This window comes from Moschus berezovskii, chromosome 22 (assembly GCF_049115385.1).
Source record: "Moschus berezovskii isolate FMDL1 chromosome 22, NW_MosBer_1.0, whole genome shotgun sequence".
Lineage (NCBI taxonomy): Eukaryota > Metazoa > Chordata > Mammalia > Artiodactyla > Moschidae > Moschus > Moschus berezovskii.
In genome coordinates, this window is record NC_142481.1 from 37,224,916 (window position 1) to 37,249,166 (window position 24,251).

Below are 24,251 nucleotides of genomic sequence, written 5' to 3' on the forward strand. Positions count from 1 at the left end.
AGCTCTAAACTACTGGGTAGCAGCTACCAATTTAGGGAGATGATAAGAAACTCTCCATTCCTCCACCATCTGTTTATTCCGGGAAGAATTTGGAAGGGGCAGGCATGACGCTGTCTTTGAAGCCTCCAAAACAAATCCTGGGCACAAAACCCAGACTGGAGGCTGGAGAAGAGGCACAGAGAACAATCCTGTGGACAGGAGAGAGAGAGCTGGGTAAACTGTGGCTGACTTGGCTCCCAGGCCACCCTCAAACTGGGAAAACTGGCTTGCACCTTCCTGTGCTTTGGCCTGAATCAGACAGGGAATGAGTGGGCCATCCAGGAGACATTTATTGTCCATTACACTTCTAAGAAGGAAACAGGCATGGCATTACTGAACAAAGGGGTCCCCCAGAGAATAATACTGAGAAGTCACCCCTACATTAGTTCTCTGTCTTTGGCTTTCCTGGGTTAAAGGCCATCTCGGAGGCCTGAAGACACAAGCTCTTTCCTGAGAGGTTTATTTCACCACGTGAGTCCCCAAGGGACCTTGCCACGTGGTGTGGATGAGATTGAAGGAGGTGGATATGCTTGAGCCATAATTAAGCAAGGCAGTTCTTCCACCTCCATGTAACTCAGCTAAACACTTGACTCAACACATGCATCTACGATAGCCAAGACATTTTTTCCCCCTGTGGTTTCTTTGTTTGACTTTACAGCAGCAGAAAAGCCTTTTCAAATCACAGTGGTCTGTGGAAATAACAGTCTTTCAAAACGGAGTGAGGTTTTTCCAGTTTTTATTGATTTCTTTTAAAGATGCCTTACAGGGCTTCAGTGGTAAAGAATCCGCCTCCCAATGCAGGACACGCAAGTTTGATCCCTGATCCAGGAAGATCATACATGCTGCAGAGCAACTAAGCCCGTGTGCTACTAAGCCCATGAACCTGTGTTCTAGTCTAGGAGCCACAACTACTGAAGCCCGGGTGTCCTGGAGCCCGGGCTCCACAACAAGAGAAGCCACCACAATGAGAACCCCAAGTACTGCAACCAGAAGAAACCCCACATAGCAACAAAGATCCAGAACAGGCAAAACAAATACATGCAACATACACAAAATAAATACACACAATATAAACTAAATAAATAAATACAACTTTTAAAAAATAAATAAAAATGCCTTAAACATTGGAAAACATAATTTTCACTGTTGACTATACATAAACGGGGGGTATCGTGTTATATGGTGTGCTTTGGGGTTTCCCTGGTGGCTCAGAAGGTAAAGAATCTGCCTGGGTCGGGAAGATCCCCTGGAGAAGGGAATGGCAACCCACTCCAGTATTCTTGTGTGGAGAATCCCATGGACAGAGATGCCTGGTGGGCTACAGTCCATGGGGTCGCAAAGAATTGGACACAACTGAGCAACTTACACTTCACTTTCACTCCCTACAAATCTTTGAAACAATCTGAAAATTCAGCCAGTAGAACCTTCTCAAATGTTGATCAGGGGCTAAGTTGGCTCAAAACCTCAGAAAACACTTCCTGGACTGCTCAGTGACTGGAAGAGAAGCACTTTACTTAATTTTTATCTGTCCTCTTGGATGCAGAAATGCATGAACATACAATGCTAAATTAGAAAATGACAGTGTCTTTTGAAAGGTTTTTTAAATGTTTTGCTCTTGAACTTAAGAGAGAGCCAAGCGCCAAGCCCTCTTGTTCCCATTAAGATAAAGCCACTCTCCGGGAACAACTGCTGTCATCTCTCCTCCAGTGACCCCAACAATGGTTGCTTTTGACCACTGGTTTCTTTTTTCAAGTATAAAAAATGCCTCCTCACTACACATTTCGTTCAACAAACCACACCATCTTTCTGTCACCTGTCTCGTTTCTTGCACCTACATCTATAACTTTTAGGTCCTCATCTGCTTTCCTGCTTTCCCCCCTCAAGGGCTTCCTGGGTGGTGCTAGTGGTAAAGAACCTGCCTGCCAATGTAGGAGACTTAAGAGTTGCGGGTTCGATCCCTGAGTTGGGAAGATCCCCTGGAGGAAGGCATGGCAACCCACTCTAGTATTCTTGCCTGGAGAATTCCATGGACAGAAGAGCCTGGTGGGCTACAGTCCATGGGGTTGCAAAGAGTCAGACATGGCTGAATCGACTTAGCACACTGCACTGCTTTCCAGCAGCCAAAGAAACTATCTTCAGGGAAGAATTTTAGTTGCCCAGAATGAGAGTTCGGAGAAGGCAATGGCAAGCCACTCCAGTACTCTTGCCTAGAAAATCCCGTGGATGGAGGAGCCTGGTAGGCTGCAGTCCCTGGGGTGGCTAAGGGTCGGACATGACTGAGCGACTTCACTTTCACTTTTCACTTTCACACATTGGAGAAGGAAATGGCAACCCACTCCAGTGTTCTTGCCTGGAGAATCCCAAGGAAGGGGGAGCCTGGTGGGCTTCCGTCTATGGGGTCACACAGAGTCGGACACGACTGAAGTGACTTAGCAGCAGCAGCAGAATGAGAGTTATGCAAATCATGAGAGAATCAAAAAAAACTTCTGTCTCAAGGGTGATACAGGAGCAGAGAATGTCACAAAACTATAAACCTCTGGGATTTTTTTTCTTCTTCTTTTAAATTGGCCATGGGTGGGAGAAGACTGCAAAGATTAGCTGGTTCTCTGTGCTCCCTTTATGGGTTCTGAAACAGCAGCAGGTCCTAGGCACTATTTTCAGAGCCATGCTGGCATTTGTTAATAATGTTGGTGTATAAAGCCGAGCTCATTTTAAACTAATTTAGATACAAAGAAAATTAGCGAGTATGTGTCAGAATGGAAAGGGGAGAAAATCAGTTACTGCTGTCACAAAGAGAAAGCGAAAAGCTTGAGGTAAAATGAAAATGGCTGTTTCCCATTAGATGCAAGGACTGGGGGAAAAGTGAAAATTTCAGGTGAAAAGCAAATCCTCTCTCCCTTCTTGAGGAGCCCACCGACAGCTTGCTCCTGAGCCAGCCCTGCTAGACTCCTACTTGGCTCCAGTTATGCACCCAAGGAAACGATGCCTTTTCAATGAGCCTACCTTCTGAAATTAACAGAGGGAAGAGTCTGATGCTGTTTTATCAAAATTGCTCTCAAAAATGACTGCTACCAGGGCCTTCCCTGGTGGCCCATTGATTAAGATTTTGTCTTCCAATGCAGCAAGGCTGGGTTTGATCCCAGTTGGGGAGCTAGGATCCCACATGCCTCACAGCCAAAAAAAAAAAAAACAAAACCCCAAACCAGGAATATTATTGTAACAAATTAAATACAAATTGTAAAAATGGTCCACATCAAAAACAAATATTGCTCAAAATACAAAGTAGAAGCTTGGATTGGATTCTGGAAGAGTAAAAGGACATAACGTCTGGTGAAATCTGACTAAAGCCTGTGACTTAGTTAACAGTACTTGATAAATGTACCATGATTGTGTAAGATGTTAGGGAAAGCTGGTTGAAGGATATAGAAGAACTCTCTATATTAGTTTTATAACTATTGTATAAGTCTGAAATTATTTTCAAATAAAAAAGTTTAATGAAATGATGCCCCTTTAGTTGACTTGACTCTGATCTCTGACAGATAGGATCTGGCTTCTGGATGTGGTCTCCTGGGCATTGGGCTTCCTCTCGATCCTTTGGAAAAACCAGAACAAATTTTCTGGCCGGAAGAATACCTTCCTTTAGCTCACAATGCAGGCAACAGGAGAGCATACCCAGGAAGAAGGTTCGTTTCATGACCTAAAGGAAGGCTGCTTGGCAAGCAAGCTCTGTCTGGCTGTGTCTCGTTGTGCCATGTCTCCTTTAATTAGCAAGGCAGAAAGGCAGAAGCCTGGAAAAATCAACAAAATGAGCTCAAACAAAGACAGGCTGGGCCTGTCACCTGTGTTAATCATCTGCTCTCATTAGAGGGTAGCTGTATATTTTCTCAGACTTGCTCTTGATTCCCTATATATTTTATTCACTACTCATTAATAATGGAAGATTTATTATTCATTCAAAATTCCACTATCAAGAATTAGCAAAAGAATTCCAAATTGTAGACACTTTTCTTTAGGTTCATGGCATTCAGTTGTCTTTTAAAAATTGTTTCTATGTGCAATCAATATTGAAAATTTCAGTTTACCTACATCAGATAAGGACTAATTAAAGTTAGGGAAAGCCGGGTTTCCAGAAGAAATTAAGGTTCTTGGAGTAATTCTTACAGTTTAAGCATCTAGCCTATATTTTGTGCAACAAGTTACTTCAAGTATAGATTATTCTCTTGAACACAAAGACACCTACTTTCAGAAATGCATGTATGGCCTCCACAATTACTTTCCTTTGCCAAGATCAGTGTAAAATATTTTTACTTAAACACAATCGTCTCAAGCATAAAGATGAAAAGCTCTCCTTATATTTCTTGAAGGATGGTGGAACAGAAAATAACAGAGAGACTCAGAGTGGGACTAACTTCTGTATGAACTTGAGTGAGAGGCTCATATTTCCGCATCTCAGTTTCATTATGTCAGACACAGTGGTTCCAGAAACTTCTCAGGTTTAGTGGTTCAGAGGTTTAGTGGTGCTGAGAGATTAAAAAGAAGGTCTCTAAATGCTCAGAAATCTCTTAGACGGTGAAATTTTTATTTAAAATGAGGAACAAGTTATTTCTGCTAAATAAGTAGAAAATTCAATACCCAATCATTGGGGTAAAGACAGACTTTTAACAAATGGTACTAGTATGACAAGAGTAGCAAGTCAAGAAACACCTGGAATAACAGGCAAATTTGGCCTTGGAGTGCAGAATGAAGCAGGGCAAAGGCTAATATAGTTTTGCTAAGAGAACACGCTGGTCATAGCAAACACCCTCTTCCAACAACACAAGAGAAGACTCTACACATGGACATCACCATACCGAAATCAGATTGACTATACTCTTGCAGCCAAAGATGGAGAAGCTCTATACAGTCAGCAAAAACAAGACTGGGAGCTGACTGTGGTTCAGATCATGAAATCTTTATTGCCAAATTAAGACTTAAATTGAAGAAAGTAAGGAAAACCACTAGACCATTCAGGTATGACTTAAATCAAATCCCTAACAATTATACAGTGGAAGTGAGAAATAGATTTAAGGGACTAGATCTGATAGAGTGCTTGATGAACTATGGATGGAGGTTATTGACATTGTACAGGAGGCAGGGATCAAGACCATCCCCAAGAAAAAGAAATGCAAAACAGCAAAATGGTCGTCTGAGGAGGCCTTACAAATAGCTGTGAAAAGAAGAAAAGCAATAAAGCAAAGGCGAAAAGGAAAGATATACCCATTTGAATGTAGAGTTCCAAAGAAGAGCACAGAGAGATAAGAAAGCCTTCCTTGTTGATCAGAGCAAAGAAATAGAGGAAAACGATAGAATGGGAAAGAATAGAGATCACTTCAAGAAAATTAAAGATACCAAGGGAACATTTCATGAAAGATGGGCACAATAAAGGACAGAAATGGTATCAGCCTAACAGAAACAGAAGATATTAAGAAGAGGTGGTAAGAATACACAGAAGAACAGCACAAAAAAGATCTTCATGACCCAGATATCACGATGGTGTGATCACTTACCTAGAGCCAGACATCTTGGAATGCGAAGTCAAGTGGGCCTTAGGAAGCATCACTACAAACAAAGCTACTGGAGGTGATGGAATTCCAGTTGAGTTATTTCAAATCTTAAAAGATGATGCTGTGAAAGTGCTACACTCAATATGCCAGCAAATTTGGAAAACTCCGCAGTGGCCACAGGACTGGAAAAGATCAGTTTTCATTCTAATCCCAAAGAAAGGCAATGCCAAAGAATGCTCAAACTACCGCACAATTGCACTCATCTCACACACTAGCAAAGTATTGCTCAAAATTCTCCAAGCCAGGCTTCAACAACACGTGAACTGTGAACTTCCAGATGTTCAAGCTGATTTTAGAAAAAGCAGAGGAACCAGAGATCAAATTGCCAACATTCGTTGGATCATTGAAAAAGCAAGAGAGTTCCAGAAAAACATCTATTTCTGCTTTATTGACTATGCCAAAGCCTTTGACTGTATGGATCACAATAAACTGTGGAAAATTCTGAAAGAGAGGGGAATACCAGACCACCTGACCTGCCTCCTGAGAAATCTGCATGCAGGTCAGGAAGCAATAGTTAGAACCGGACATGGAACAACAGAATAGTTCCAAATAGGAAAAGGAGTAAGTCAAGTCTATACATTGTCACTGTGTTCATTTAACTTATATGTAGAGTACATCATGAGAAATGCTGGGCTGGATGAAGCACAAGCTGGAATCAAGACTGCCAGGAGAAATATCAGTAACCTCAGAAATGCAGATGACACCACCCTTATGGCAGAAAGTGAAGAAGAACTAAAGAGCCTCTTGATGAAAGTGAAAGAGAAGAGTGAAAATGTTGACTTGAAGCTCAACATTCAGAAAACAAAGATCATGGCATCTGGTCCCATCAATTCATGGCAAATAGAGAAAACAGAGGAAACAGTGGCAGACTATTTTTCTGGTCTCCAAAATCACTGCAGATGGTGACTGGAGCCATGAAATTAAAAGATACTCCTTGGAAGAAAAGTTATGACCAACCTAGACAGCATATTAAAAAGCAAAGACATTACTTTGCCAACAAAGGTCTGTCTAGTCAAGGCTATGGTTTTTCCAATAGCCATGTATGGATGTGAGAGTTGGACTATAAAGAAAGCTGAGCACCGGAGCACTGACGCTTTTGAACTGTGGTGCTGGAGAAGACTCTTGAGAGTCCCTTGGACTGCAAGGAGATCCAACCAGTCCATCCTAAAGGAGATCAGTCCTGGGTGTTCATTGGAAGGACTGATGTTGAAGCTGAAACTCCAATACTTTGGCCACCTGGTGCTAACAGCTGACTCATTTGAAAAGACCCAGATGCTGGGAAAGATTGAGGGTGGGAGGAGAAGGGGACGACAGAGGATGAAATGTTTCAGTGGTATCACCGACTCAATAGACATGAGTTTGGGTAAACTCCAGGAGTTGGTGATAGACAGGGAGGCCTGGTGTGCTGCAGTCCATGGGGTCTCAAAGAGTCGGACACGACTGAGCGACTGAACTGATGACAAGAGTGACCTTTTTCTGATAAGGGAGGGTTTTGAGTAGAGAAGTAACAAGCTCTGATTGCTTTTTTGTTTTTTTTTTTCCCTCTGTACCCTCTGGCATGTGGGAACCTTAGTTCCCTGACTGCTGCTGTTTAATCACTCAGTCGTGTCCGACTCTTTTGCAACCCCATGGACTGTAGCCTGCCAGGCTCCTCTGTCCATGGGATTTTCCAGGCAAGAATACTGCAGTGGGTTGCCATGCCCTCCTCCAGGGGATCTTCCTAACCTAGGGACTGAACTCAGGTCTCCCTCGTTGGGAGTGGGGAGTGTCAACCACTGGACCACCAGGGTAGTCCCTGATTAAACAAGACCACTCTGGCTGCTTTGGTAAGAAGAATCTGAAGGCTGGGGTGGGGGTGGAGAATGAATGCAGGGAGGCAGGTGGAAGGTGACCACAGACATTCCAGACAGGAGTGGAGGTGGGGAAGATGTGGGCAGGTTCTGCCAATGTTTTGAAAGTTGACCCAAAGGATAAGGAGAGTAAGAGGAAGATGGCCAAGGAGGATTCCTATATTCTTGTCATAAGCAGTAGGGAAAGATGGAGTGATTAGAAACAGAGATGACAGAGAAGACAGGAAGAGACTGACAGTAACATCAGGGCTTCAGTTCTAGCCACATGGGATCGGATGTTGAAGGGGAATGTCAAGGTGGTTGGCTGCAAGTCTGGAGTTTAAAGGAGGTCTGGCTGGAGATGGCATTTGGAGGTCGTCAGCATATAGGAGGTGGTATTTAAAACTTGACAAATGACACTGGAGGGAGTCAGAATGGTTAGGAGAGGTCCAAGGACTGAGGCTGGAGCCGTCCAAAACACAGAGGTCAGTAGTGCAAGGAAGTGACCCAGGAGACCAAGCCTCCACTCCTCTCAGCAGCCCAACTGGTACCTCAAGGAAAAGCCTGAAGATGGTGAGGTCTTTTGTATATAATTAAGGCCAGAATTACCTGGGGAAAGAGCCTTTAAGAGGAAAGAGTGTACATCCCCCACTGATTTTTATTGACTGGGGGATTTTTGCAGAAACTGACACCTGTGGTCAGCAATTTGTTTTGTAAGTGAATATTGAAACACTCCAATCAATAACGTTTGGGTAACAAAAGACATATTAATACATCTCTAGTCAATAAGTTGTTAAGAGTTATTTGGTATTTGAGCCAATCTGTTGACTTAAAAAAATCACCTCTTTGAAGGCACCAAGAGATTGATCTGGGGGATGGTTGTGGGGAAGAAGGTTTGGAATTGACAGCCTGGAAGGAAAATCTATAATTTGGAGATGGGGCTTCAGAAGCTCCTTGCAATATAATATGTTCAAAATTTAAACTGAAATATATTTTGCATGTGCATACTCACACATTCTTGACATGTGGCCTCTGAGCAAAAATTGTCTCTAATAAAATTAAAAAATGGTACCAGGGACTTCCCTGGTGGTCCAGTAGTCAAAGATTCTGAGCTTCCACTCCAGGGCTCATGGGTTCAATCCCTGGTCAGGGAAATAGGATCCCCCATGCGGAGTGGCGTGGCAAAAAAGAAAAAAAAAAACGGTAGCAGCCTTAGGATTGACTTTACAAAGCTGTCTGTGAATTCAAAAATTAAATAATATGCTTTTCTCACTGACTCTGAATTATCTCTGGGCGCCCGGGCTACATGTGAATGCTGTGACATCAATGGAAGTCGCTCTTCTCTAGGACACAGCCCATCCCTATAGAGAGTGTCTCCCATATCTATGAGTATTGTGTAAACAAAAGAGCAGTTGCTAAAACATGGATTTATTTGGGCATTACTGTCAAGTACGATCAAAGATAAAATTCTCTGAGAGCTTTGTCTGATCATCTGTAGTACTCGAGTTCCAGAAATAGCACTTGTACAGACGTATTCATGTGCAAAGTGGATCATTTATTTAGCACCAAAATCAAACTTTAAAAACATCAGTTCCATCTTAAAACAGGCTTTCTGACATTCTAAGTTTGCATCAAGACATCTGCACAATCTGGAGACCCAAATTCCACTGAGATTTCCACTGACAAAGGTGATTTTCACCAGCTGTGGGAAGCTGGGAGGGGAGCCATGGCATGGAGATAACTGTCCTTCAAAAGGTCCAGTGGGTCCCAGGGATGCTGTTTCTTACTCTGCCGAGGTTTCTTCCTTGATCTCCAAGGAAAGAGTTTTGTGGTTGCTTACAGACACTCTTGGTAACTGGTCAGGAATCCACTATATAATCACATTGCAAAATTTCTTGAAGAGGAAAAAACCATGACCAAGGTCTCTTGCCCACTCACATCTGCCATGCTAAGCTCCTCAAACAGAGCTCTTAATCAGCAACACTGAAGTCCTGATCTCAATGTAAGAAGGGCTGGTTAACACCCTTTAATAACTACTTTGCAATTCCAAACAACTCTCTGACAGCTTTCCTAGGGAGGGCATGGAGTAACTGAGGATCTCAGAGGCAAAAACAAGCTCAGTTTAACCATTTGCCGTCTAGGCTGACTGCAGAGTTCTGTGAAGTCCAGTGTTTGAAGCCCTCATCACAGAAAAGGAAAACAACATGTTCTCTTTAGTAAAAGCCAGGCCACTCATCAGCCTTTCCCCTTTTCCTTCCTTATTCTTGGCAACTGTTTTTGGGAACTGGGTAATTCCCCATAGGAAGGTGACAGGAGATACTTACAAGGAGGGCCAGCATCTCCGGGGGCACTGTCCTTTGTACAACCACAAGGAAGATGAGGCAGTTCAGCTCAAGAGAACGTCTTATGAATAGGCTGAGAAGGTCCATTTATATCCATCCTTTGGAGCTGGTGAAACTGGACATCGAAGGCTGTCCAAACTCCCAGGCACAAGGAATCCCAGTTCTAACTCTATTGCGATGTATGTGTTAATGATTCTTCTTTATGAAGGACCTTGGCTGTGGGTTCCTGGGCTAAGGAGGCCTAGGCTGTGGGTCAGCAGGTAGGACAGTCCTGGAAGACTCAGAGGGCCAGGGACAACCCCCAGCATGTCGTTTCCCCACCAGATCATACCACTCCTGATACTGCTACAGGGAATAAGCCACAAGATGGGACATGATTCTGGCCCTTTACAAGGTCAACTTGGCTCCTATCAAGGACGCATGGAGGGATAAGTCTACAGGGAGAAATTCTGTTTTCTTCTGGCCTTCAGTCTTCCATGTCAGTGAATTTTCTCTTTGCGTAGTTCTGAACCAGGTTGGAAGCTGTGAGCTGAGACGCCTGCCCCTTCTCCCAACACTGAAAGTCATTCAGTCCTTTCTGCCCTGTTTGAAACAAGCCTCTCTCCATCTCGTCTAGCCGGGCCACGAGTACCGACGTGTCTTCATTGTAAGCATTCTGGGAGGAATCCATGATGCGGCGGAAACGTCCAACAAATGTCTGAAGAAGAAGTGCCAGAGAGAAATCAGATACATTTTTTAAAATCGCTGAACACTTAAAGGCAAGAATCTGGTTTGGGGCTCAGTCAGAAGGAGGTCTGAGCCTCCTCTGCCTATCACCTGTGATCAACCATTACCTCTTTCTTATTTCCAGGATTTCCTGTTGGTTCCAACTCTCAGCAAGCAAATATGAAGAGCAGCACACAAGTCACAGTTACATGTATATATAACAGGCAAACACAGCCTAACTGTAAGCTGACCTAGAATAACAATATACTGCATAAATCATACACTCTCCTGGGTAAGAGTAACATCTGGTGGCCAGCACGGCTATCTCCTGAGTCATGTGCAATGCCATAGGTTTTCATGTCAATTACTTGCCTGCAGGAGAGAATGGGAGATGTCGGCGTTCTCTGGACTGTCAAAATGCAGAAGCTGGGAGCCGAACCCATAGAAATGTGGTCCCATTTTGTGGAGGTCCACCACGTTGGCGTCTGCACTGAACACAGTCCTCCAACCCTCCTGGTAGATCTTGGGAAGTTCCACTGAAAGGATCCGCCTCTTGTTGTCAAAAAGTCCCTTTGCCAGCCACAAAGGGAGTTCAAGCTTTGTGCCCTGTATCACACAGGATTGTAGGTTTTAAAGACAAGTAACATAGTAAATGTGTTACTATGCACGTGACCTGAGGGAATGAATGAATATCAGTACTGCCTGTTCTCTCTAGGGGAATGACTGCCAAACACAGAAGATGTAGTTGTGACGTAAGAAATGAACTGTGTGGGCTGAAGGTTTATGCCATGATGGAATGGAGAGAGAAAAAGCATTTATATACCAAAAACAGAGTGAAGAACAAAAATGTGACACAAAGGGAAGGTTTTCCTAACGAACGTAAAAAAACTATCTAATTGCAGATAACAGAAAATAGAAGGATGGAAAAAATGTTATGCAAACAGTAACCAAAAGAAAGAAGCATTACTAGAGATACAGAGGGACCTTTGATAATAAAATGGTCATTAAATCTATTAGAAAAATAGAAATATCTGTCTAAATTAACAGAAGTAAGAGAAAAAACGACAAATCTATAATCATCATGGGACACTTTAACATATCTCTTTTCGATAAATGAGAAGTAGCAAACAAAAAAATCAATAACATAGACAACCTAAACAAAACAAAAACTTCACCTAATTTACATATAGATTATGTATTGCAGACCATGACTTCACAATATTGAACTTTTCAAGCACATCACTGTTGTCTAGTTGCTAAGTCATGTTCAACTCTTTTGTGACCCCGTGGACTGTAGCCTGCCAGGCTCCTCTCTGTCCATGGGATTTCCCAGGCAAGAATACTGGAATGGTTTGCCATTTTCTTCTCCTGGGGATCTTCCTGGCTCAGGAATCGAACCTGAGTCTCCTGCCATGGCACATGGATTTTTTACCATTGAGCCACAGGGAAGCCCTTTCAAGCGCAAACCGAATGGTTATCTTATGCTGTGGTTTAAAGCAAATGCTAACTTTCAAAACACTGAAATCATTCAGACTATGTTGTTTGGCCACTGTGGAACTAAGCCAGAAATCAAAATCCAAACTACGTAGCAAAGTCCCCAGATGTTTGGACCTAAGCACCAGTCTTCTCAATAATTCATGAGTCAAAGAAGAATTCACAGTGAAAATTAGAAAATCAAATTAAAACTTGTGAAATGTAGTTAAAGCTACAGGAAAAGCACAGCTAAAAATGTAAAAAAGAAAGCTGAAAAATCAATGACCTAGGTACCCATCTCAAAATGTGAATGGATGCAACAGAATAAAGAAAATTAAGCCCAAAGAAAACAAAAGGAAAGAACTAATTAAGATAAGAACTAAATGACCTAAAAATGAAGGTACAAATGAGAAAGCGGACAGAGCCATTATTTAGTTCTTTATAATTTCTCAATATCAGGAATAAAAAGCAGGACACAGCTATAATTGTACAGATGTTTAAAAGATAGTGAAAGGATATTTTGAACACTGTACCACTATATTTGAAAATTTAGGTGAAACAGTCAAATTCCTAGGGCGAAAAAACCATATACCAAGAGTAAAACTAGAATAGAAAATCTGATAGCCCTGTGTCTATGAATGAAATGAAATATGTCAGTAAAAACCTTCCTATACAAATCTCCCACGCAGAAGAATCCTAAATAGTATATGTAGACATTGCGCCCTCAAAGAAGGGGACCATAACTCCCCTCTCCTTAAGTATAGCTGTACATAATGACTTCTTTCCAGAGAGAACAGTCTGGAAGGTGGAAAAACAGAGTAACTTTACAATGAAGAATCCTGACAAATCCCACATAGCTCAAGTGATCAAGGTTCCTATCAACACAAGTCATGCTGATGGCATGTACCCTTGTTAAGATGTGGTAAAAATGGCACTTTACCTCTATGGTCTTCCACCTCAAAACACAGTCTAATCATGAGAAAATCAACAGACAAATCCCAAATGAGGAATATTCTCAACAAAATACCTGGCCAGCACTCCACAAAATTCATGGTCATTAAAAACAAGCAGATGTTCAAGCAGGTTTTAGAAAAGGCAGAGGCACCAGAGATCAAATGGCCAACATCCGCTGGATCATGGAGAAAGCAAGAGAGTTTCAGAAAAACATCTATTTCTGCTTCATTGACTATGCCAAAGCCTTTGACTGTGTGGATCACAATAAACTGTGGAACATTCTGAAAGAGATGGGAATCCCAGACCACCTGACCTGCCTCTTGAGAAACCTGTATGCAGGTCAGGAAGCAACAGTTAGTACTGGACATAGAACAACAGACTGGTTCCAAATAGGCAAAGGTGTACGTCAAGGTTGTATATTGTCACCCAGGTTATTTAACTTATATGCAGAGTACATTATGAGGAACGCTGGGCTGGAAGAAGCACAAGCTGGAATCGAGATTGCTGGGAGAAATATCAATAACCTCAGATATGCAGATGACACCACCCTTATGGCAGAAAGTGAAGAGGAACTCAAAAGCCTCTTGATGAAAGTGAAAGAGGAGAGTGAAAAGGTTGGCTTGAAGCTCAACATTCAGAAAACAAAGATCATGGCATCTGATCCCATCACTTCATGGGAAATAGATGGAAAAACAGTGGAGACTGTGTCAGACTTTATTTTTTTGGGCTCCAAAATCACTGCAGATGCTGACTGCAGCCATGAAATTAAAAGACGCTTGCTCCTTGGAAGGAAAGTTATGACCAACCTTGATAGCATTTTAAAAAGCAGAGACATTACTTTGCCAACCAAGGTCCGTCTAGTCAAGGCAATGGTTTTTCCCGTGGTCATGTATGGATGTGAGAGTTGGACTGTGAAGAAGGCTGATCGCCGAAGAATCGATGCTTTTGAACTGTGGTGTTGGAGAAGACTCTTGAGAGTTCCTTATACTGCAAGGAGATCCAACCAGTCCATTCTAAAGGAGATCAATCCTGGATGTTCATTGGAGGGACTGATGCTAAAGCTGAAACTGCAATACTTTGGCCACCTCATGCGACGAGTTGACTCACTGGAAAAGACTCTGATGCTGGGAAAGGTTGGGGGCGGGAGGAGAAGGGGAAGACCGAGAATGAGATGGCTGGATGGCATCACCGACTCTGTGGACATGAGTTTGAGTGTACTCCGGGAGTTGGTGATGGACAGGGAGGCCTGGCGTGCTGTGATTCATGGGGTCGCGGAGAATCGGACACGACTGAGCAACTGAACTGAACTGAAAAACAAGTAAAGTCTGATAAACTGTCAAAGCCAAGAGGAGCCTAAGGACACACAATTACTAAATGGAATTTGGTGTCCTGGATGGGAACCTGGAACAGAAAAAGGACATTAAGTAAAAACGAAGGAAATATGACTAAAATATAGATGGTACACCTGTTTATCAGTGTGTAAGAGAACCAACTAATTACTCTAATGGAAGGTCAAAAAATAATGTCTAAATGTTTAAAAACTCAAGATAAATTTAAGAACATTAATTAGAAATATGGAGGTGAATTTTGAAGAGACTATGAAAAAAGGAGACAGATCCTATGGAAATGGAAAGGACACTAGGGAGAGCAAGGCAGGGCCTCCTATTTTTTTTCTATAAATCTTTGGGTATTATTTGACTTTTTAAACTTTGCATATGTCTCACTTTGATAAAAATAACTCAAAACAGACCAAACAAAAACGCCCTTCTAAACAAAACTTAGGTTAAATAGGAAATAAAAAATAACCATTATGGGACTTCCCTGGTGGTCTAAGCTCCCAGTGCGGGTAGGGGGCAGGGGCGGGTTCCATCCCTGATCGGAGAACTAGATCCCACATGCCAAAACTAAGGGTTCGCATGTGGCAACTAAGACCCCCCACGCAGCCAAATAAATATGTAAAAATAAGAACCATTGAAAGCCATGTTCCTGGGACAAACTCGAATTTGAAGTCTTGCAGTTCTAAGTTCGAATCCCAGCTCACCACTTACAATAAGACCCTGGCACCCTGGCCAAGTTACCCAACATATCTGGGCTTCCATTTCTTTATGTGTAACAACATCTGACTATAGGGTTGTTAAAGGACTAAAGAGGTAATAGATTCCCGCACTAAAAGCTCTCAGGAAATGGTAGCTGATGCCATCATCATTTCAGGAACGAATATAGCAATTTGCAGCTCCCAGACATCATTTGCTCCTACAGAAACCAAAACTGTGGTTTCGCTTTAAGGCAAAAAGTGATCAGAACCCTGGTCCGTAAGCGCCAATCCTTAAGCATCAACACAAACCGGGTGAAAACACACTGCTGAATTTGGATAGTTTCAAAAACGAAATCCGTGTTGGAGGGAGCCTGACAACCCAGTGTAAATTTAGTTTCCGCAGGGGTCGCGAAGGCTAGTGGGTGGGAGTAGGGCGCGCCGCGAACAGGACTCGGCGCTCGGCTCGGCCTCCCTGTACTGGAAAACTACAAATCCCAGAGGGCATCGCGCCCGGCTACGCGGCGCCCCAAAGCCCGCAAGTCCTACTTGGAGTTGTAGTCTTTCCAGACGGGATCGCTTACCTCAGGGATCGCGTTGTCAGTCTCGGCCCCTCCGCTCCGGTCTAGGAAGAAAGCGCCGAGGCGCGGCATGGGAATCTCCATGCGCACAGGGAGCTTCTCGTGGGACATCAGAATGTCGTCCAAGGAAAGAAAATTCTCCTCAGGACCCAGCGCACCCGACTCCACCCGGAAATAAGCCTCGGACATGTTGGCGGCTTGAGTGTCTCCGTTTCCACTCTCGTGATTCGGGAGACCTCCGGGAGTCAGAGATGTAAAAGGAGGAGGCGGCTGAGGCTGGTCAGGATTGTGAAGGTTGAGGAGGTCGCTGCGGCAGTCAGGCTGGATTCAAACTCTTTTCCCGCGCCCGCGGACGGGCCAGACGGGAGCAGTCGATCCAGGCTGGTCTGCCCAGACAGAAGCAATCCACAAAGTCTGCGGATTTGGTTCTGCGCGACCCAGAGGAGGGGGAGCAGTACTTGGCTCCGCCCAAAGTGTTTTTTTTTCAGGAGTGTAGTCCGGTGTGAGAACTTTAAATAAAACTGGAAATTGCTTTGAAGATGCAAAATGCACTTGCACTAGATCGTGGTCCTTTATGTGTTTACATGAAATTTAAAACACTTTGCAACACACTTGGGGGCTTCATTGCACCCTCCCTCTCTGACGTGATCCAGCCTGAGTTTAAATTACATTTTGTCAGTCTCTGTGGATCTCTGTTAATGCTGGTACTTGAAAGAAACATTCAAAACAGAGCAAAACTCTAGCACTGCTGCTGCTGCTGCGTCGCATTATGGACTATGTGTAGTATTTTGGAGTGGGTATAGATTACAGTGGGAGGAAAGGTTTACACACAGAGCACACATGGTTTGCAAAGGTCCTGAGGCTACTTTGGAACCTCCCAGTTCACCCTAACATCAATTTGCTATCTCTTTTTATGGCTCTCATTTTAAATCCTTAAAAGAGGAAATCTGATCGGCCCAATTAATCTCTTTCAGGCAGGTCACACTGGTCCCAGGTGACCAGCCTCTCTATGGAGTGGTTGCCTGTGTCCAGGGCCATTACTGGTCCAGGGGGAGAGGGACAGGGAGGGGTCATGGTACCAGACTTGGGGGCGTTACTCAGTCAGGGCTCTGGATGGTGGCAACGTGTTGAGAGAGGCGCTACAGAACTTATTCATAAAGGACATCTGCTGGGACAACTAGAGCTATGAACAGAGGGTTCATGGGAAAGGAATGTGTATTAATCGTGTTTTTTATTTTACACTTTACGATGCTTTGACATTTTAGGGCCTTGCAGCCCTGGGAGGAACTGTTCCTTTGAGGATGAGCTAATTCCGGGAGTAATAAACAACTTGCCTTCCATGGACAAAGCAACTGATCCAAAGCCCACATCCCAACCACTTCCTTTATCTAACTCCCACGTACCAAGCCAATATTTCCCCTTCCCTAAATCACCCCAGGGCCAAGTACTGGACAATTAGAGACCAACCTGATTTCGACTCTCCAATCCTAAGTTTGTTCAAACTTATCTTCTCTACCTCACCTATTTCTTCCCACAGAAACCACCCTAAACTCTAGGCCATCTTCTCCCCTCCCTCCTTCAGCCTCCGGACTGAACCCAGGGCTTCCCCAGGTGGCCCTGCATGGCTCGATGTGTGCCCCTTTCTCTTGGGAACTGTGAGTGGTAAAACTTCTGTCAGTGGCGTTGACCACTCTGTGCAATCATTCAGTGACCAATGGAAGTTAAACCCCCGGCATCATCCAAACAGGCAGTGGGGGAGTGGGCTGAATAATGGAAAGCCTTGGGTGCTATTCTAAGAGGTTTAGGCTATTCCACAGGAAACAGGAGGAAAAGTGAGGCTTTTGAGCAAGTAAGGACATATATTTGGGCTTTAAAAAGCATATCCTGGCAGTGAAGAAGGGAGAGGTCAGATGCAGGGAAGCTATGCTGGATGTCACAGTGGTAAAGAATCTGCCTACCAATGCAGGAGACGTGGGTTCTATCCCAGGGCGGGCTACAGTCCGTGGGGCTGCAAAGAGTCAGACACAACTGAGCATGCACACACAGTGGACAGTATCTGGCAAGTAGCTGGATACACAGAGATGGTCACAGAAAATCCAGGTTTCTAACTTGGTCAGCTTGGTGGATGGAGGTGACACTGACAGCTGTACAGAGCACAGGCCTTTTGAGGCAAAATACGAGTTCGAGTTTGCACTTATGGAGTCCAAAAGCTGCTGAACAGGCAGGTGTACAGCCCAGTGGAAAAACCAGCCTTGAACTTTTAGTTATCTGTTCAATATTTTGTGATAGTTACCTAAGAGCCTTTTTCTTTACTTTTTTTTTTTTTTTTGGTCCTCACCACACAGCTTGAGGGATCTTAGTTCTCCTACCAAGGATTGAACCCATGCCCTTGGCAGTGGAAGCACAGAGCCCTAACCACTGGAACACTAGGGCTATCTATTTTGTTGTAGTTATATGAGAGTCTTTTTTAAAAAATCATATTATAAATGTTCATTTGCTACACTATCCACTACCAAAATAAACAGAGTTACTACCCAAAACTTAATTTCTCTGGTGAAATGGATGTAGGACACTGGATATAGTTTGGGGTAGAGATATAAGTTAATCTGTCTAATTGAAGGCATGGCAGGTTATTTTTTACATTGAAACAGTTGAGATGGATGCTTAATGATCTATCAGTGCCAAAGAAAGGCATTACTTTTGTGCAGAGACCAGAATATTGGCTCTAAACTCAAATACCACAGTTATTCTGATCCTAAGGTAATAGGCCAGTGTTTAAGATAAAACCAGAATATCTTGTTTTTCTTATTTAATGTCACGGCTCATCGTGAAACTGTTATTCATTGTTTGTATGTTTTTCTCCATTTAGTCAGTTTTCTCCTTGAACTAATAAGTGAATAAGTCACAAAAAGTGAAATGAGTGCGAGTTTGAGCGTATGATGCTAAATAGTTGCATTAATTCTTTGACAAAAGTAGCATCAAGTTTTATCAAGTAGAGATCTATTTATAGCCTAAAATTTAAGAGCCGGGCTTCCCTTGTGGCTCAGTTGGTAAAGAATCCGCCTGCAATGCAGAAAACCTTGGTTTGACCCCTGGGTTGGAAAGATCCCCTGGAGAAGGGATAGGCTACCCCTCCAGTATTTTGGCCTGAAGAATTCCGTGGACTATATAGTCCATGGGGTCGCAAAGAGTTGGACACAACTGAGTGACTTTCACTTTTTTTTTTTTGAGGCAAATTATTTTACAATATTATATTGGTTGGTTTTGCCATACATTGACATGAATTCGCCCCGGATGTACATGGGTTCCCCCTCCCGAACCCCCCTCCCACCTCCTTCCTCCCTTTATCCTCCCTCTGGGTCATCCCTGCACGCCAGCCCCGAGCATCCTATAATATGCATTGACCCTGAACTGGTGATTCGTTTCACATATGTCAACATACATGTTTCAATGCCATTCTCCACCCTCTCCCTCTCCCACAGAGTCCCAAAGACTGTTATATACATCTGTGTCTCTTTTGCTGTCTCGTATACAGGGTTATCATTTGCATCTTTCTAAATTCCAAATATATGCGTTAGTATACTGTATTGGGCTCCAAAATTACTGCAGATGCTGATTGCAGCCATGAAATTAAAAGACGCTTGCTCCTTGGAAGGAAAGTTATGACCAACCTTGATAGTATATTAAAAAGCAGAGACATTACTTTGCCAACCAAGGTCCGTCTAGTCAAGGCAATGGTTTTTCCCGTGGTCATGTATGGATGTGAGAGTTGAACTGTGAAGAAAGCTGATCGCCGAAGAATCGATGCTTTTGAGCTGTGGTGTTGGAGAAGACTCTTGAGAGTCCCTTATACTGCAAGGAGATCCAACCAGTCCATTCTAAAGGAGATCAATCCTGGATGTTCATTGGAGGGACTGATGCTAAAGCTGAAACTGCAATACTTTGGCCACCTCATGCGACGAGTTGACTCACTGGAAAAGACTCTGATGCTGGGAAAGGTTGGGGGCGGGAGGAGAAGGGGACGACGGAGAATGAGATGGCTGGATGGCATCACCGATTCTGTGGACATGAGTTTGAGTGTACTCCGGGAGTTGGTGATGGACAGGGAGGCCTGGCGTGCTGTGATTCATGGGGTCGCGGAGAGTCGGACACGACTGAGCGACTGAACTGACTGAACTGAATGGCCTGACATTATTGAAAGATAAGATCTAGGGTAAAATTTTAAGACAAAATAGGAAGTTAGATGCAGGTGGTCCATGAATTATCAACAATTTTTTTTTAACATGAGTGAGTAATGATTTTTTTCTGGGTGTAGGCTTTATAGCTATGTTCAGGTTCCTAAAGGTGCCTGTGAACATAAAAATATTAAGAATCTGGGATGGATTACACACACTTTTGAAATGTTCCATGGACATTATTTCTTGTCAGAAGCCCCAAACTTCTGATAAGGGGTTTGTAATAGCTTATCGGGAGTTGGTGATGGACAGGGAGGCCTGGCGTGCTGTGATTCATGGGGTCGCGGAGAGTCGACCACGACTGAGCGACTGAACTGAACTGAACTGATACTGTATTGGTGTTTTTCTTTCTGGCTTACTTCACTCTGTATAATAGGCTCCAGTTTCATCCACCTCATTAGAACTGATTCAAATGTATTCTTTTTAATGGCTGAATAATACTCCATTGTGTATATGTACCAAAGCTTTCTTATCCATTCGTCTGCAGATGGACATCTAGGTTGCTTCCATGTCCTGGCTATTATACAGTGCTGCGATAAACATTGGAGTACACGTGTCTCTTTCAATTCTGGTTTCCTCGGTGTGTATGCCCAGGGGTGCGATTGCTGGATCATATGGCAGTTCTATTTCCAGTTTTTTGAGGAATCTCCACACTGTTCTCCATAGTGGCTGTACTAGTTTGCATTCCCACCAACAGTGTAAGAGGGTTCCCTTCTCTCCACACCCTCTCCAGCATTTATTGCATGTAGACTTTTGGATAGCAGCCATTCTGACTGGTGTGAAATGGTATCTCATTGTGGTTTTGATTTGCATCTCTCTGATTATGAGGGATGTTGAGCATTTTTTCATGTGTTTGTTAGCCATCTTTATGTCTTCTTTGGAGAAATGTCTGTTCAGTTCTTTGGCCCATTTTTTGATTGGGTCGTTTATTTTTATTTCGTTTTTCTTTTTTCCTCTCTGTTTCATTTATTTCTACAATTCTATCTTCTAGTTCGCTTATCCTGTCTTCTGCCTCTGTTATTCTACTGTTTGTTCCCTCCAGAGTGTTTCTGATCTCATCTATTGCATTATTCATTGTATATTGACTCTTTTTTATTTCCTCTAAGTCCTTATTAAACCTTTCTTCCATCTTCTCAATCCTTTTCTCCAGGTTATTATCTGTAACTCCATTTTGCTTTCAAGAGTTGAATCATTTTCACCACCAAAATTCGAAAGTCTTTATCAGGTAGATTCCCTATATCTTCCTCTTTTGTTTGTGTTGGTGGGCATTTATCTTGTTCCTTTACTTGCTGGGTATTTCTCTGCCTCTTCATCTTGCTTATATTGCTTTGCTTGGGGTGGCCTTTCCCTCTTCTGGGCGTTTGTGGAGTTCTCTTTATTATGTATTTTCCTCGCTGTGTGTGGGATTGGACAGGTGACTTGTCAAGGTTCCCTGGTTATGGAAGCTTGTGTCGGTGTTCTGGTGGGTGGAGCTGGATTTGTTCTCTCTGGAGTGCAATGAAGTGTCCAGTAATGAGTTATGAGATGTCAGTGGATTTGGAGTGACTTTGGGCAGCCTGTATATTGAAGCTCAGGGCTAGTTTCCTGTGTTACTGGAGAATTTGCGTGGTATGTCTTGCTCTGGAACTTGTTGACCCTTGGGTGGTGCTTGGTTTTAGTGTAGGTATGGAGACGTTTGATGAGCTCCTATAGATTAATGTTCCCTGGATTCAGGAGTTCTCTGGTGTTCTCAGGATTCGGGCTTAAGCCTCTTGCCTCTGGTTTTTGGTCTTATTCTTGGAGTAGCCTCTAGACTACTCTATCTGTCATTTCCAAGGTGGTTCCCTCTGTTTTAGCTTCTGTCTGCTGGTCTCTTCAGTGTCTAATTTCCGCCCTGATACTAGGGGGTGGGTGGACACTTTTTAAGGCTCAGTTGTTCAGTCCTGTTCTGGGAAGGGAGGAACGCTGCAGACGAATATCTCTGGCGTCTGTGGGGAGTGCTCGCAGCGTCTCGGTCACACTGGGTTTGCCCCCGCTCACAGCGCGTGTGTTGTCCCAGTCTACACTGCACAGGCTCTAGGCTGCTCTGGCGGGAACTGTCCGAAGCCGGCGCTGGGTTGTATGCACTTCCCAGGTCTGAGCGGCTCAAGTTCAGGTTCTCGGGTACTCCACAAAGGCGCAGACTTGCTTGGGCCTGCGTTTTGTGCCTTCCCCGGTCCGAGCAGCTCAGGGGACCAGGTGTTTGGCGAGCATGGTCTCTGCGACTTCTCGCCTCCCCAGTCCCTGCCACTCGGTTTTCTGGGTGGTGACTTTCACTTTTAAGAGCCCGGATGCTTCTCTTCTCTAAGAAAGCTTCTGTTTCTTAGTACCAGTCTATGTACCAGAATTACATCGAACAGAATTTCTGTATACCTATAATATTCAGAGTATAATCATTATATTTACAATATATGGAATTTCAGTCTTCTGAAAAGTATCTGCTGAATCCCTGAAAAGCAGAGTAATTTTTCTACTGTAATCATTTCAAGATTGGAGAATTGTAGAAGTGTGTGACATACAAGACTTTAAAAAATTTTTTTATTTTTGATATGGACCATTTTTAAAGTCTTTACTGAATTTGTTACAATATTGCTTCTGGTTTGGTTTTTTTTTTTTTAATGTTGGTGTTTTTGTTTTTTTTTTCTGAGAGTTGTGTGGGATCTTAGCTCCAAACCAGGGATCAAACCTGCATGCTCTGCTTTGGAAGTGAAGTCCTAACCACTGGGCTACCAGGGAAATCCCTACACACACTGTAGATAAAGCAAAACAATGTGCAGCTTTAATTTCATTTTTTAAATACCAATGCTTTCTCTTTTTTATTTCTTTTTATACTTTTTGGTTGTTATTATTTTTTCCTGAATACCAATGCTTTCTAAATTTCTTCCTTTGAGTTGGGGATGCTGTGGTGCAAGTAATAGAAATCCAAATCCAGGGGTAGTGGGTTGGGGAGGACTTACAGGGGTGGGTTAAGGAAACCGTTATTCCAGTTGCTTGCTTAGCCAGAACTTACACCGTGTTACTGGCCCATCAGCGAATGCTGCCTCTGCCTTCATAATATTTCTCGAATCTGACCATTGCTTATCACTCTGGTCCAGGCCATCACCATCTCTTGGCTGGATTGTTCCGTAGCTTCCTATCTAGTCTTGCTTCTGCCAGTGGCTTCCCTACTGTTCCTTGAAACCCCAGGCACACTCATTCACTCCTCAAGGCTTTGCCCTGTCTGTTCCTCTTCCCTAGTTCACCTTTCTCTCATATTTCCACGTGGCTGGTCCCATTCAGAGTTTCCTCCATAGTCACCTTGAATAAATGCAGCTCTAGCCAAGTAACCGAGGCCTTCCCTTGCCATCCTACCTACAATTTTAAACCTCCTCCGTAGACACCCAGTATCCCCTCCCTTTTCCCCCCTAGCACTGACCACTCAATAACATCTTGCATATTTTACTTACTTACTTTGCTCACTGTCACCCCTACTAGAACCTAAGATCAGTGAGGGCAGGGATTCTTTCTGGTGTATCTTTCACTGGTGTCTCTCTCACTGGTGTATCTCTGCTGCTTAGTGCATGGTGTGCTGTGTGCTGTGCTTAGTCGCTCAGTCGTGTCTGACTCTTTGCGACCCCATGGACTATAGCCCACCAGGCTCCTCTGTCCATGGGGATTCTCCAGGCAAGAATACTGGAGTAGGTTGCCATGCCCTCCTCCAGGGGATGTTCCCAACCCGGGGATCAAACCCAGGTCTCCTGCATTGCAGGCAGATTCTTTACCATCTGAGCCACCAGGGTAGGCACTTCCTACATATTTATTGCTATATATAAAATATATATATAGCAATATATATTGTCTATATATAAATAAGCTTTATTTATAGTAGTGATATTATTTTCCTTTAAAACAAGGGGCCCCAACCTCTGGGATCTGATGTCTGATGACCTGAGGCAGAGCTGATGTAATAATAACAGCAATAAAGCGCACAATAAATGTAATGCACTTGAATCATCCCGAAACCATCCCCACTTCCCATCTCCCTGACTCCCCTCTCCCCAGTCCCTGGAAAAGTTGTCTTCCACAAAACTGGTCCCTGGTGCCAGAAAGATTGGGGACCACTGCTTTAAAACATGAGATGAAAATAATGAATCAGTTTTAAATAAAAAGTACAAGTGCCGACATCACAACAGTGATAGAGGGTAGCCGTGAAACATTGAGAACACTGGCTTTAAGTGGTTGAATATACTTTGCAGAGGTACAGGTTCAGCCACATCTAACTTTCTACATCCATGAGCTCCAGTCATTCCAGTGCCACAGTGGAATCTCATTGACCAGGTTTTGCTCACTTATTAATACATTTGTTAAAGGTTAGTGAATGCTTAAGTAGAGAGTAGATAAGATTTAGGGACTTCTCTGGTGGTCCAGTGGCTAAGATTCAGAGCTCCCATTGCAGGGGGT

At 43.4% G+C, this 24,251-nt stretch overlaps 1 protein-coding gene across 2 annotated transcripts; it reads right to left on the minus strand.

Annotated features, from left to right (window-relative positions):
• Positions 1–8,913: 8,913 nt before the first annotated feature.
• Positions 8,914–15,895, minus strand: GINS3 (GINS complex subunit 3). 2 transcript variants are annotated; one of them, XM_055411116.2, is made up of 3 exons: positions 15,562–15,895; positions 10,891–11,124; positions 8,914–10,510 (listed from the first exon to the last, which is right to left on the minus strand). In XM_055411116.2, exons 1-3 carry the CDS (start codon positions 15,745–15,747, stop codon positions 10,280–10,282), a joined length of 651 nt encoding a protein of 216 aa, XP_055267091.1. In that variant the 5' UTR covers positions 15,748–15,895; the 3' UTR covers positions 8,914–10,279. The 2 variants fall into 2 exon arrangements, with proteins under 2 accessions (XP_055267091.1, XP_088686662.1); XM_088830536.1 differs by lacking the exon at positions 10,891–11,124 and having other exon boundaries at positions 8,915–10,510.
• Between the last annotated feature and the right edge of the window lie 8,356 nt (positions 15,896–24,251).